The sequence below is a fragment of the Salarias fasciatus genome, chromosome 13 (assembly GCF_902148845.1).
Source record: "Salarias fasciatus chromosome 13, fSalaFa1.1, whole genome shotgun sequence".
NCBI classification, from domain to species: domain Eukaryota; kingdom Metazoa; phylum Chordata; class Actinopteri; order Blenniiformes; family Blenniidae; genus Salarias; species Salarias fasciatus.
In genome coordinates, this window is record NC_043757.1 from 7730724 (window position 1) to 7745828 (window position 15105).

Here is a 15105-nt window from a genome sequence, read left to right on the forward strand (position 1 = left end):
AGACGCATGATGTAAGATTTGAGTTATTCCACTTCTGTGCACTGTGTGGCAGTAAAGAGTCACTGTGAATAAATGTTGGGAAGTGTTGTGCAGCTTTTCTAAAGTTTAACCTTTCCATGAATGTCCTCCTTCTTTTTTTCTAGTCATAAAAGTTGGTAGAGTGACTCACTGTACCATCTGGTGGTCAAATGTGGCATTACAAGATTGACTAGGCTAAAACTTTGACATGTTTCTAAAAAAAATGTGCCTTTTAGTCTTGATGGGGTACTGTCACAGTAAAGTATTAGTGCCGAATTATTGCAATACTTTACTATATTTATTGCTGTCACCATCCATATTAATGCAGCATTACCTTTTCAATATAAATTATCTCAATAATTAAATTACAATAAGGTGTTGTCACAACACTTGAGAAACAAAACTCTCAAAATATGTAAGTTGTAATATAGTTGTATCGTTGATGTTGTGCTGTATTGAAGCTTTAATATGACAATACCAAACTGATATTGTCACAAAATATATGTTAGCATATCTTTTAAATATACATTTCTTGTTATAGAGTAATATTATAATATGTCAATTGTTATGCTCTAATACTGTTAAATATCAAAGATTGATAATCCAGTAACATACAGTATTCTTTAAAATGCAGTATTACAGAAACAATATAAAGTCATCCCTTTGTCTAAGTCATCATATAGTTTTATAATAAATCCCAGGAGGATGAAAAATGCATTTTCATGTCATTTCTCATCAAGGGATCATATCACCTCACCAGAAAGAAACCTTGTCATCTGTGATTCAAATTAATGCCTGATGTGTTGTAACAAACCAGTGAAAAGTCATTTTTGATTATTTCCTCAACAGAAGTCAAAACACTGGAGAAAAAGATCTGAATCTACTGTAAATCTATGGCGGAAATCTGTCAATGAGGATTTATTGCAATTACATTTGGCTTACATGTGAGTTTCAGATAAACCTGTGGATGTTCAATAGAATAAAAGAACAACAAACGGAGGCAAAGAAATGTTCAGTTTCACCTTGAGCTTTACTGTAGTGACATCTTGAGTGATTAATGCCAGATTTAAAATGCAAACAATATTTCTGCCTGTTCGAATTATTTTCCTCAACATCAGCACAGCGCTACTGGTTTATGGGCCACTCTTTTGGGGAACAGATATGGCTGAAACAATTTGATTAACAGGAAATAAAGCGCGCTGCGTGTAAATGTTCCTTAATCCCACTTAAAGCCACTGTCTGATTTACTTCATGATCAGTTTTTGTGGGGTTAAAGTGTGTTGCATACTCTGAAGTGTGGCCTTGACCTGTTTATAGTGACAGGAAGCATGAATGGAGACCTACTTTAATTTTTCATTTTGTTCATTTCATATAAATAAATGTTGCATTTCCTTTTCCTTTTTGTCATAATGGTGTAAACATGAAGACCCCAAGGCCCTCAAGAGAAAGTTTAAGTTTCCCCAGAGCCAGAAGAAATAAGGAGAAGCAGCTTTTAACAACTTGAACAAACTTTCTGCATAGTCTTTTAAATCAAGGTTTATAAATGTATTATTAATGGCTCAGACTTTCCATTAAACAATTAGTTTTACTTATTTGATTACCTTTATCTTCTTAAAGTTTTTAGTGAATCTGTTCTCCTTTTTGATCCCTTTGTTTTTAATGTTTTTCTTAAATCTTAATCACTTAATATAGAGATTTTTAATCACTTTATTTTAAAGTATTTCCTTGTAAAGCACTGTGAATTTCCTTGTGTCCATAGAAATACATGTGCTTTGCCTTATTTCATTCGTTCATTTATCTATTTATTCCTAACATAAATGAGATCCATTTCATGTGGAGATAGTACTGTCAGATTTTGTTTTTCAATCCGACCACGTCAGTTTAAGTGACGTGTGCAGGTGTGGGCATGCATGAAGAGGAACATAGCGCAGCCACAGAAAACAGACGTGCAGGTGTTGTCTGACACGCACACACGCACACACACACACACACACACACACACACACACACACACACACACACACACACACACACACGCGCAGTCTTGTATTTCTATCCTTGTGGGGACCGTCCATTGACTCCCATTCATGTCTAGCCCCTAAGCCTGACCCTTACCCTAACCCTAACCCACACCACAACAAAGCCTAACCCTAAAGAAATGTTTTCGCACTTTTACTTTTTTCAGTAACAACAACATGGTCAAGAAAACACTGTTTCTCCTACTTAGGACCGGAAAAAGGTCCCCACAAGGCACGTCGTTCCACGTTTTGCTATCCTTGTGGGGACATTTGGCCCCGACAAGGATAGAAATACAAGAACACACACACACACACACACACACACACACACACACACACACACACACACACACACACACACACACACTGTAATTTCCTGTGTGACTCTTGTTTTAAGGTGACAAATAACTGCCAGATTCACCCCTTTGCTTCTGGAACCAGTCACTCAGCAAATAAGCAATCCGTGTGAAAATAAGGGCAATGAAGTGAAAATATGTGAATACGTTCCATAAATGGAAATGTACAAGAGAAAAGAGAGAGAGACTGAAGGAAGGAAAGCAAAGTGCAGCAAAGGGAGAGAGCGACTGAAGATACCAAATGTTACTCACGGCTGGTGGATGAGACTGAACTTGCTAATGTCGCTCTCGGACAGGTTCTGAAAAGACATCAGGGAAAAAGTTTGAATAAAGTGAAGTTCAGAGTTCACAGAGGGATTTTCACAACACAAGTCTGCACTACTAATGGACTAACAGAAGATGGCAGCATGCCTCCAAGGGCCATTTCACAATGCCTTTCAGTATAACTCAGAGTTCTGGCCGTCAGAGCTGTGGGGTCATGTTCCTGTAACCTTCTGAGTCACGGCTGATGTTTATACAAAATGAATGAAAGCTGCTGGAAGTGGCCTGAGTGACTCTGCTCTGTGAAAACTTATTCTTTTAAATCTTTTAAGGATATTTTAAAGAGAAGCCTGAAAGAAAAGATTTAACCAACACAACAAAATGTAGAGCAGCATTAATGTGGTTCATCACCATTAAATTTAACCGAAAGCATCAGACGCACATGTGGGGAATCTTTATAAAGCAGCTATTTTTTGGAAATCAGTTATCTTGCATCTCTACTTGATTTGTTTTAACAGTTGTTTCCTGACATCCAGGTAAGTCCCGATGCACATGAGGCCTGAATTCTGAGCCATTTAATGTGATCGAGTTGGAAAGGGAGAACCTTGACCGTGTCGTGGTCAGATCGTTCATACTGAACCGTGCTCATGAATCACGCTTACTGCTAATTTGATCTCTGTGCTTGGCATTTGCAACCCGTCCACAGAGATCCCACCAGGCAAGAGTTGCTCCTTGGGCCTGAAATCCACTAAATTCCCTCAGCTGGCTCCTCAACATGTGGTCATATTGTTGTGGCTGCTGTCTGCCACTGCGGCGCCTCGCTGGACGCCTCTGTGACAATAAAAGGCTCATTCGACATGTGGACCGGGCTGATAGCAAACAGTTCCTAAACCAACATCAAACACAAGCACACACAATAAAAGCAGAGAAAATAAATTAACTGGATTCTGAATGCTGTTGCCTGCATGCTTCCAATGTTTTTTTTCTATTTTTTTTTAATAAAAGCCCCTGACCTTCAGGCTAAGTCTTCTAATCAACACAGCACCCATACGACACAATTTTCTAAATCATCACCAACTTGCAAAAAAAAAAAATGCAGCTTTATGTGTCAGCGTACTGTATTTGTATTTTCTGTCTTTTTCGGCTGAATTTCAATGTCCGTGTCGCACTACGGCGATTGTGATTCCTAAATGAAAGGAAAACGATTACCATAAAATATGCAAGAAATCCCGCTAAATTATGTATTCAACTCTTCATTCATAATTCATCGCTCCAGGTCGTTACTTGCTCTGTCTTTTCCTCTCTGTTTTAAATTTTGCAGTAATGTAATGAAGATCCATGACAATGAACGTTTGGGGGAAAGTTAGGAGCCGCTCATCAGTATGGCTGAGCCTTTTCCCACAGAGTCACGTGCGAAACAAGTGTCAGGGTGTATTTTTTGAAATGCCTCCACTGGTATGTCTCCACGTCTTTTTTTTTTTTTTTTTTTTTTAATGAATTCCATGAGAAACTCCACAGGGAGGATGTTGCTGATGTTACGTTCCACCGATACCTTTAGATACGAGACCCTAAGATGCTACGAGAGCGTGCGTTACCTCCAGGAATAAGACCGTAGCGTAGCGGAAGCCCTTCAAGCACAGCTTGCGATTTAATCATTTGTAAATCAGAGAGTGAGATCACTTAATATGAGAGGATCTGCCTCCTTCAAAGAACTGAACGGTGAACTCACAGATACACGCTTGATCGTCACGTCAGTAAACAGCAGAGGGAAGAAATAAAAAAAAAACAAAACAAAAAAACATCTGTATGAAATCAGACTTAGCCTTCTGACACCGAATAAAATATCAAATAACCTGCCCCAGCGGATACTCAGGCTCTGCTCCCACTTTGAATTATTTATAGGAGTGTCTGTGCTTGTTCAAATGAGACACAACAGCTCTACAAGCTGCAGCCTCTTCTTTGTACCGTCGACCTGGAGCCCACACGGAGCGTAAGGACCATGCTGAACACACTGAAAACGCTCCTGCAACACACACACACACACACACACACACACACACACACACACACAGTCCCGCCAGCGTGTGTGGAGGTTCATCAGTCTCGTTGCTTCAGACACCATGAGATTGTGTTAACAGTAATGAAATGTCGAGCCTTCGCTCTGCTGGGTTTTGACATATGAAGCTGTCGAATGCACCGTTTTAATGCTTTTCATGTGATAATGAAGGAGCAAAATAGGAGCAGATTATTGAACAGATTAGACGCACGTTTTGGCTACCACTCAGTATATCTCGTTTCACTTCCCGAACAGAGATGCCCCATTACCCATCGGAGACTGATCTTTGTCTGGGGGTCGTGCTCCAGATCCACTGGAGTTTGGAGAATACTCCACAGGCTTTTACAGGCACTGTTGAAGTACCCTCTCTTCCCCCATTATCCCTGCTAATCAGGCTTCAGATGTATATGAATCCTCCTCATGACTGAGCGATTCAGCGTTCACAAACATACATGCAGGGTGGATGGCCTTGATGGACATGATGGCGTGTTGTGGAGACACGTGATCCACATGCGGCACTTTTCCATTTCACGGTTCTAGAACTACTCGACTCGACTCGGTTTCGGCTGTTTTCCACTGACAGAGCAGCACCTCAGCGTGGGAGGAGCCGTCATCGAGGCAACGGGACGCCTGCTGCTCTGCATGTGGCTTTTTCCTAGAAACTCCACGTACAATATTGTAATTTCTTCAAATCATAATTATTAGGTATGACGTGTGCGTTTCAGATCGCTCTCTTGTAGCAAAATTGCAGCAAATATATCAGTGTCCTGCTGTCTGCCGACGTCAGATTTTTGGCTCCACTCTGCTAGCGTGAGCCGCGGTACCAGAAAAATACCTGGTGCCAGGTACTTACACACAATGGAAAAGTGTAAAAACTAGCGATGTCCCGATCAGGTTTTTTTTGCCACCGAGTCCGAGTCCGAGTCCTATCATTTTGAGTATCTGCCGATTCCGAGTCCCGATCCGATTCTTTTAGTAAAATATGTACATTATCTATGAAAAAAAAAACTAAAAAACTTATGAAAAGTTCTCCTTTTTTATTTTCTTACCGTCAATTCAAAACAACACAGCAGTATGTTGCACACATTGCTGTCTCTCTGTAATCACATCTTTTTGTAGCACGGAAAACCTAAATACATCTCATTTAGCCCATTAAAGCCGGGCACACATTACCGCTTCAGGGCGCAGCAGTGGCCAGAAACGTTCAATACAAAGTTAGGAGGCAGTGCAGCAACACGATCTGTACCCGGAAACAGGATCAGTTATGCGTATGCGCGAGTTTGATGTGTTTCATTGCCCAAGAAAATAGCTGATTAGCGCAAAGGAGAAGGAAAAAAGACTCGGCGTCATTGGTAGAACTGTGCAACAGCGCTTCCGGGTTTAATGATAGAATTGCGCAACAACGCCACTACCGTAAATGCGTCCCGGCTTCAATGGGTTAAAAAGGAAATTAAAGAAAAAATAAACATATGTATCCAACCGAGTCCAAATCGGGAGGAAACTTCTGATCCCGATCGAGTCCGTAATCACGTGATCGGATCGGGACATCCCTAGTAAAAACCAAGTCAGGTGGAGTTGAGTGTTAATGGAAAAGCATCAATATCCTCATGTTTGGTTGTGTTGGCAAAAATGTATTTATTTATTTGATTCCTTCATACTTTTTTAGAAAATTAGCTGGGATTGACTCAAGCGCCAACCTCTGCTGGTGAAAAGTGAAGTCCGATTTCAAATGTTCAATACGCAGACGTCTTTCTCAAATCCTCAATACGGGATTTCAGAACACCGTGGGTGACGTCACATGAGCCAGTGTCAAGAAGTTGTGTTTTCAGTGGCTTCGAGCATCGTTTAGTAAAAAAAACCACCAAACTGCAACAACAGTTTGGACTTTTAACTTGAAAACAATCCACAGGTGATTAAGAGAAGTGGGCATGAGGGAAGTATATTAAAGCTGGGGTTGGCGATCTTGGAAAACTAGCATGTAGCACGAATGTAACATCTCCCAAGGCTCCGCCCAGCTCCCACCCCATTGGAGGAGCTCCGTTGGGAGCGGAGACGCAGAGACGTTCCGCGCGCGCGGTGCGCGCGGCACTTCCGCGTCCAGTGCGTTCCTGGCGTAACCTGTCCTAAGCGTTCGTTTTTTTTTATTTGCACAATGCCAAGTATGGCGCACTCACCGGTAAGTAAGCTTTAAAGCTAGGGTTGGCGATTTGAATGAGATACATTTTTTTAAATACTGGTTAAAATTATCTTTATGACCCGATGGGAAGCAATTCATAGCGTGTTTTTAAAGTAGTTTGGAAAATATCCGCTATCTACAGCAGGAGTAAAACGGGAAAAACAGCAACCAATCGTCTTGACGGGACACCTTTTTTTAAACCAATCAAATCCCTTCACCGGGCGACCTGCCTCCTGCACGTACATATCAATGGCGTGCACTGACCCTGGTTCAGTGCGCGCGTAGAAGGACGGAGCGTCGTTGCAGAATGGCGGAGAAGAATGTTTGGGGCTTTACTTACCGGTGAGTGTGCCATAACTTGGCTTAGTGCAAATAAAGAAAAACGAAGCGCTGAGGACAGGTTACGCCAGGAACGCACTGGACGCAGAAGTGCCGCGCGCATTGCGCGCAGCGCGCGGAACGTCTCCGCGTCTCCGCTCCCAACGGAGCTCCTCCAATGGGGTGGGAGCTGGGTGGAGCCTTGGGGAGATGCTACATTCGTGCTACATGCTAGTTTTCCAAGATCGCCAACCCTAGCTTTAACCATGAAGCTGCAGAACAAGACAAAAGGCATAGACCAGACGAAGTCAGTCAGTTAAAGTCAGATTGTACTTCATTCTTTCAACTTTAGGATTCATCTTCTGGCTCATGTGAGCTTCTATACTTCTATGCTTCATGTGGCAAAAAACCTCTTTCCTTTGGTTGGTAGCAGTGATGATGCATGCGCATCATTTTACAAACTGCAATGATCATGTCAAAGAGGAGCGGCTATAAATCATGTCATTCACACACCCACACATGCTGGATAAAAAAACCTGAAGGCCCACGGGCTGTCAGCAGCTGTAGCAGCTGCAGGCTGGAGTGGGAAGTGTGTGTTGTGTCAGTGGTTCTCAGTTTCAGTGAGGAGTCGATGTCCACCGGAGTTGTTTCTATCAATGGGTGGGGGTGGGGGTGGGGGGGCTTCTGACACATACATATGTTAATGCTTTTCACTGAAATGAGTTTCGCTTCACGACCGGCAGCCCAGCCTGGCGGCTGCACGGCCATTGAATTACCTTTGGTTCCTTCACGGTGGCTGCACAGGGCCTGTCACCGAGCGGGGGACTTTCCACATGCCCGCAAATCTGCTCCAGATGTTCCTCTATTACAGACATGACAAGCTAATTCAGATGTTTTGACTGGAACTACCTCCTGATCCGCGCTCCTTCTAATCCCATATATATTTCACACATCCGTCTTTGCCAAGCCCAGATCATATATTTCTGGATGATGCTGTAGATGTTTGATTCCAACAACAAAGAGAACATGTGACACATGGATCTGTGTGTGCGCAGTGCTCAGTAATGCTGATGTGACGTGTGGAGCCTGAACGCGACCGGCTCGCACGGCGGCTCGTCACAGAGATGGGCGCCGACGGCTCCTCTGATCTGCTACATCTCTCTTTTAACCCGTCTACCTGTGTGAGCCGACGAAGCATCAAAAAGACGGAGATTACCTTCATCTGCACGTTCACGCCCATCCGCCACACACACACAATTAGACTGTAGCTGTTTTTTTTTTTTTTTTCTGTGAACAGTGAAGAGTGAGCAGAGAGACGGCGCGTTTCATTTCTGCCTATTTGAGGATGTCGTGACCTCTGCTCCGTGTTCTGTCTCAGCATTACATGAATATGTAAAGTAAGCCAGAGGCGACGCTCACTCGACGGATGACATTCAGAGCCCAGAGTGCAGACCTCCCCGCCCCGAGACGCCCGCCGAGCTCCTCATGACTCAAACGCAGCCGAGACCAACATTTTCTCCTCACTCTTCCAGCACATTGAGCAGTGATGGGCGCTCTGAATCCAGGCTGCAGAGAAACATTGTTACATGTGTGAGAAGGACTCCCCTAATGTGCCTTCATGGTGTTGATGCTGGGGCACTACCATTTTAAAGATCCAGACATATTTAAAACTGATTTAGGACAGCTTTATTTGGTAACTTCCTCATTTGTTCATCTTTTTTTTTCTCTTTCAAGTTCTCGGCAATAAACGAAGCCCGGAATAAAAGGTTGTGCGACATGTTGAAATCGGTGCTATGTAGGATTTTTATCAATTATGACAAAGACAGCAGTTCTTCGTTAAACACTTCCCTCTTTTTTTCCCTACATTATCATGTGTAAATGGAAAAAAACTGTTTTCTAATTACTTTCTAGTAATAAACTTTTGTTGCGAAATTATACTGAATGTTGTGTTTAAGGTTAAGCTACTCACTACACCTTGCTGTGGCACATAATGGAATTGTAAGTCTTGAAATTCATTCAGATTATTTTTTTCAACTGAATTCGAACATAATTCAGTTGTAAGAGTTGCAGAAATGTTTTCCCCATCTTAATAGTTGAGTAAAAATTCAAACATATGCGCAGTGGAGGGTTTTATACCACACCTGCACAGTTGGGTCCTTGATCACTACAATGAAGTGACTGAGGGTACAGTAAATCCTCCAAATCATTGTTTCTGTGAAAAAAAAAGGAAGTGACATTTCACTGACAGTGGCATTTTCAGCCTAGTCAAAAATAGACGAGGAACTGGATATTTCCAATGAGCAACAGCACTCGAGAGGCACCACCTGCAAAAATCCAGCTTTCTGTACGGGACGTTCAACATGAGACCTTTTCCAAACTGACATCTGTCTTTACGGCGGCGACTCTTTGAAGCTGAAGGGGTCCGACCATGAATCATAAATGAGGATGCAGATTTCAGATTAAATATTAACGGTATAATTCGCATGATGAAGACGAGGTGCAAGGACACACAAGGACAGGGAGATGAATCGAGCTGGCCTCGCCTCGCGCTGACCCCCTCATCCATCAGCTCGCGCACGCCAGCCAGCCGCTTTATTATGAAGACCTGACGAATCCACAGCTCTGCCTCCACAAGGGCGCGAATGTCCAGATTTACTGAGACTAAAGAACCTTTAGGGCCTGTTGACACTGCAGTGCTGCCCGGAGTCTCTGGAAAAGCAGCTTTTGGGAAACGGCTCCCAAGGTAGAACTTTTTGAAAACACGCTGTGGTGTAAACAGGCGAAGGCGAGACTTTCTGGAAACTCTCCGTCCACAGCGGAGAGTCACCTGTCACAGCGTCCGATTGGTCATCTGTCCAGATGAATGTCCATGCACTCATCTTTGTTAATGTTTATTGTGTGATATTCTTTGCACACGTGTGTGTGTGTGTGTGTGTGATCTCTTTACAAACACAACTCGCAGGCTATCATGCTGACTGCATCATTTTCAGTGTTTCAGTGTTTTCAGTATGCAATGACAAAAACAAATATCGTTTTCAGGACATTGCTCAATAAAAGTGAAATGCTCCTGATACAAAAACAGGCTTTATTTATTTATTTTTTTTTAATTGAATGACTGTTACGTCAATGAGGCCTTAGTTGCACATTGATCATGGTTGAACTTGTCAGTATAACCGAGACAGGATCGTGTTAATCTGTTTGCTTTTTCAATACAATAGTCTTTAAATATACAGTTTTAATAGAAATTATCTTCAAATATCTGAATTTTATTACAGGACTTCATAGAACTTTTTCAAATTGAAATTATTGAATATAATTAAAGATATGTCAGGATTTTAAAGTTAGTCAACACCATCAACATCCAAAAATGACCACATCAGCTGTTACAGTCATGATTGTCTATGAGAGCTGATTTCATGAATTTGTGTTCCTTACAAGTGAATCACATTCAGTTATTTAATGTATGTCCAAAAAATATCACACACTTGATACTGAACTGAAATGTGTGACAGGTTCTCATCCAGTCATTGACAAGTAAAGTGAGCATGGGTCAACTAATCTGTAACTTCTGTAAAATGCAGGACAACGAATAATAAAAGCCTGCTTATTACAGCAGTGATTTTCAAGTGCTATTTAAAACAAATTTAGCCACAGGTCTCTGAAACTGTTAAACACGCAAATGTTGAATTTCATACATGTTGTGTTGGAATATTGAGCAGATCAGCTGTGATCAGTCAGAGGGGTTTTGATGTATTTGTGAGGCCTCTCATCTAAAAAGTGAGCATATTTCCCTGGTTGGAGTCCTGGTTGGTGGATTTTCACCTAGAATAGAAGTGACTATCTGTCACTCTGTGTTTGCTCTGTGATGGACTGCTCATGTGTCACACACGAATCCTGCCAGTGGATGAATCTAACATATCATTTTCCAACCTTCAGTGCATATTTACACTGAATACCATGGTGATTTTGAACAACTTAACCAATGTGAAAACTTCTCCTCATCTGGATCATTCAAGGCCATGCAATATGTTTTGTTGTTTTGTTTTAACATCCACTAAAGTGACTGTTGTAAATTAAAAGCTTCATCTAATAAATTGTTGAGATAGATTTTTGGATGAAGCCCAAACCACCTAAAATATCTGTAAGACTCTGAATATCTGCACACTTTGCATCAAAATGCTTTTCTCTCCCTCGAGCGGAACTACTAGCATCAAACTCTGCAAACAGAAATGTAAGCTGAGCGCTGCAGGCTGCTTCAGCTGTGAGCAGGCACTCCGTACAAACCTCGGGTTTATGTGGAGCTCGATGAAACTCTGCCGTGTCTGCAGCTGGACCTGCAGATGTTGAGTCCATCCGTTAACATACCTGCGTTTTCAAAATCTAGGCTCAAATCTGCCGTCCTGAACTGGAATCAGGGTCGGTGGATAATGAATATTCAGATTCCTGCTGCCATTTAAAGCAGGGAAGTGTTTAAAAGTGGCCACTTAAAGGATGCAGAAGGTCTTATTCAAGCAATCTCAAGACCCTCTAAACACTAAACCAGGGAGATGTAAACCCACACTTCTGCTATTCGCTGCATAAAAACCTCTTTAAAGAGATTTCTTCCTCATGTAACCCCTTGTTGTTATTGAAAGATATTTTAAGACTTCCTGAAGTCAGTTAAACCAACCAATATGTGTCTTTTATATGCAATGAAATAAGTGTAGTGCTGTTTCAAATCACCCATATTTTATCAGTTATGGCCCACAAATTTCCCAGGATGACGTTATTCTCAACGAATTTCTGTGCAATGTAGATTCTTCTGAGATAGATGACTACCATCATGAAATATTACAAAGATCTCAAACAGCCTTTTTTTTTTAGACAAGTTCATGTTGCACAAAATAGGAGTAAAAGTTACTAAATCTGTTTGGCTGATCAACAAAGAGGCTGACTTATTTACATTTCCTCACTGCAAAAGTGGTGCATGTGTGTCTACACCTGTCCGCCTGTCCAGTCGATATCTCACGCGTTTGGTGACGCGGCTACAAAGATTCGTAAAAACTCTGGAGTTCAAACCAAGGTGTGGCGGTTTTGGGTCGATTTCAACACACTATACAAGTGATATCCATCCATCCTTTTTCTACTGCTTATCCGGGACCGGGTCGCGGGGGCAGCAGTCTAAGCAGAGATGCAGACTTCCCTGTCCCCAGACACTTCCTCCAGCTCTTCCGGGAGGATCCAAAGGCGTTCCCAGGCCAGCCGGGAGACATAGTCTCTCCAGCGAGTCCTAGGTCTTCCCCGGGGTCTCCTCCTGGTGGGACATGCCCGGAACACCTCCCCAGGGAGGCGTCCAGGAGGCTCTGAACCCCTCCTTGGTGACTGAGCTCCTCACCCTATCTCTTTAAGAGCCAGCCACCCTACGGAGGAAGCTCATTTCAGCCAGTTGTATCTGGGATCTTACCCTTTCGGTCATGACCCAAAGCTCATGACCACACATGAGGCTGGGAACGTAGATTGACCGGTAAATCGAGAGTTTGCCTTTCGGCTCAGCTCCTTCTTCACCACAACGGACCGATACAACGACCGCATGCCTGCAGCCGCTGCACCGATCCACCTGTCGATCTCACGCTCCATCCGTCCCCCACTTGTGAACAAGACCCCAAGATACTTAAACTCCTCCACTGGAGCCAGAGTCTCTCCACTGTCCTGGAGAGGGCAGGCCACCTTCTTCCAGTTAAGGACCATGGCCTCGGATTTGGAGGTGCTGATCCTCATCTCATCCCCATTGTTTCACAATCGGCTGCAAACCCCCCCCAGTGCATGCTGCAGGTCTGCGGATATGAAACCCTGTGGCTACCAAACCGGACCCCCTCCAGCCCCCAGCTGCACCTAGAAATGTCCATAAAAATGAGGAACAGAACCGATGACAAAGGGCAGCCCTGCCGGAGTCCAACATGCACCGGGAACAGGTCCGACTTACTTACTGACTTAAGTTGGACCTCAAGTACCAGTACAATGAATTTGACACAAATACTCAATTTAAAAACAAATAAGGAAAAATTAATTAGAGCATTAATTTGCTTCGTCTTTCAAAATAGCCAGCGAAGTTAAAAAAAAAAGAAAAAATAGCCACAGTTTGAAAGTAAAAACTTCTCTCCAAGATTCTGTTATGACCAAAGCTGAACTGACCTGAGCAGATATGTTTCACATCATGTTTGAGCAGGTTTCATAATCTTTCCATATAGTGTCAGCTTCTTTTTTAACTTTTGGTTATTCAACTCTTGTCTCCTTTTATTTTTAGTTTGTTTCATTTGGAATCATTTCAGTGCACAATGTTTTAGTGGAACAGGAGGAGGTTGGAGGGTTTTTTTTCAAATGTGAAAATCATGTTTTGAGCATTATTTGCTGTAAATTGAGAGAAAAATGATCAACCAACAGATACAAGAATTTCTTCGAAGTGGTGACTGAGGCCCTGTTTTTTGTTTTGTTCTCCACCTGAGCAGAATCACCTCGGACCTCACTGGGATCGCACACGGAGCCCGGATGACTGACTGACGGTCATATCAAAGCAGAAGTTGTGACAGGATTCTCTGACTTCCATATAAGGCGGGCCTGATGTTTACGCTCTCATGGAGTGTGGGAAGTTACGCAAACCGCTGAGTTTTCACCACTCACATCTCACACCCGTGAAACTGTCTTTCAACTCTGGAAATTCTGCAGCGCTGCAGCACGAGTCCACACCGTCAGTGACGCGTTTTGCTTTAATTCAGCCAGGATAAAGAATTTTCAAGCTTCACTTTCATCTAAATGCGACAGGGACAAACTCCTGCATGCGTATGTGACTTGAAGAGAGGAAAGTCTTACAAAATGTTGCTTTTAAAAGGAAAACAAGCACGTAGAGCTCAAGGAAATGTAATTATTGGACTCTTTTTTTTAATTTTTAAGACTGTAATCCCAATATTAATAATTGCTTGGAAGGATTTGTTCATGTTGATGTAATTAAAATAAGGAATTCAGCACAAACAAAACCCTGATATGATCCTCAAAGGATTAGTGGAGAGGATAAAAGAGTAATTTTTTGGAGAATTCAGGTATAAAGAGAGAGAGAAACTCACCAGAAGTCTGTGTCCATTAATTCTCAGTCTGTTCACAACGACTGCACATTCTGGCATTTTATTCTGAGGGGAGAAAACACATTGATTCAGGCGACTGTTCACATGTAAACACACCGACTCACTGGATTCGATCCCTCTCGTGTAGCAGTTACAGAAGCGGTTGTGTGTGTGAGATCACACACACACACAGACAAGCCACAGGGTGAACTCCTGAACTTTCCGAGGACTCACCTTGCACATGAAGAAGGCCACCTGTGCCTGATCCCAGGCCTCGCACTCTTCTCTGGACGGCAGGTTCATCTCTGCCTCGACGGGGAAGCCCTGAGCCTTTTGGATGAACAGTAATGAAGTGACGCGTCTCACACACTGCAGCCACAGCAGGGAGAAGTACACACACACACACACACACACAAACACACACACGCGCACACACACACACACACAGTGGCCACCTCGTCAAGACCAACACGCACACATTCTAGGTTCCCTCTCCACCTGCATCCATAAATAAGGCAGTACATTAAAAAAAAAAAAAAAAAAAAAAAGGATTAGTTTGTGCCCGACATCGCCTAAAAAGGGAAGCAGGGACTTCCTCAAAGTGACTCCTTGTTAAAAGCTGAAGGAAGTGTTATAATACCGGGATTCTATTTTCGCCCTGGAGCTCAGGCATGCTTCATTTACCGTCAGACAGAGTGTGTAATTTACTGCACATTTATTTTTATTTCGAGCTATAACCTCATTTGAGTCGAGAGAATATTCCAATTCTCAGTAAGTGGAAAGATTGCTAACAGCTGCACTTCTCAAA

General features: G+C 42.7%; 1 protein-coding gene across 1 annotated transcript in view; it reads right to left on the bottom strand.

Annotated features, from left to right (window-relative positions):
• Nucleotides 1-14696, bottom strand: part of LOC115399887 (B-cell linker protein-like) — a 29412-nt gene extending 14716 nt beyond the window's left edge. The window contains exons 1-3 of the mRNA XM_030107562.1: nucleotides 14532-14696; nucleotides 14301-14363; nucleotides 2645-2691 (exon numbers count right to left, since the gene is read on the bottom strand). Coding sequence (XP_029963422.1) covers nucleotides 2645-2691; nucleotides 14301-14363; nucleotides 14532-14600 — 179 coding nt within the window. The 5' untranslated portion in view covers nucleotides 14601-14696. The remainder of the gene's footprint in view (nucleotides 1-2644; nucleotides 2692-14300; nucleotides 14364-14531) is intronic.
• Nucleotides 14697-15105: the final 409 nt, after the last annotated feature.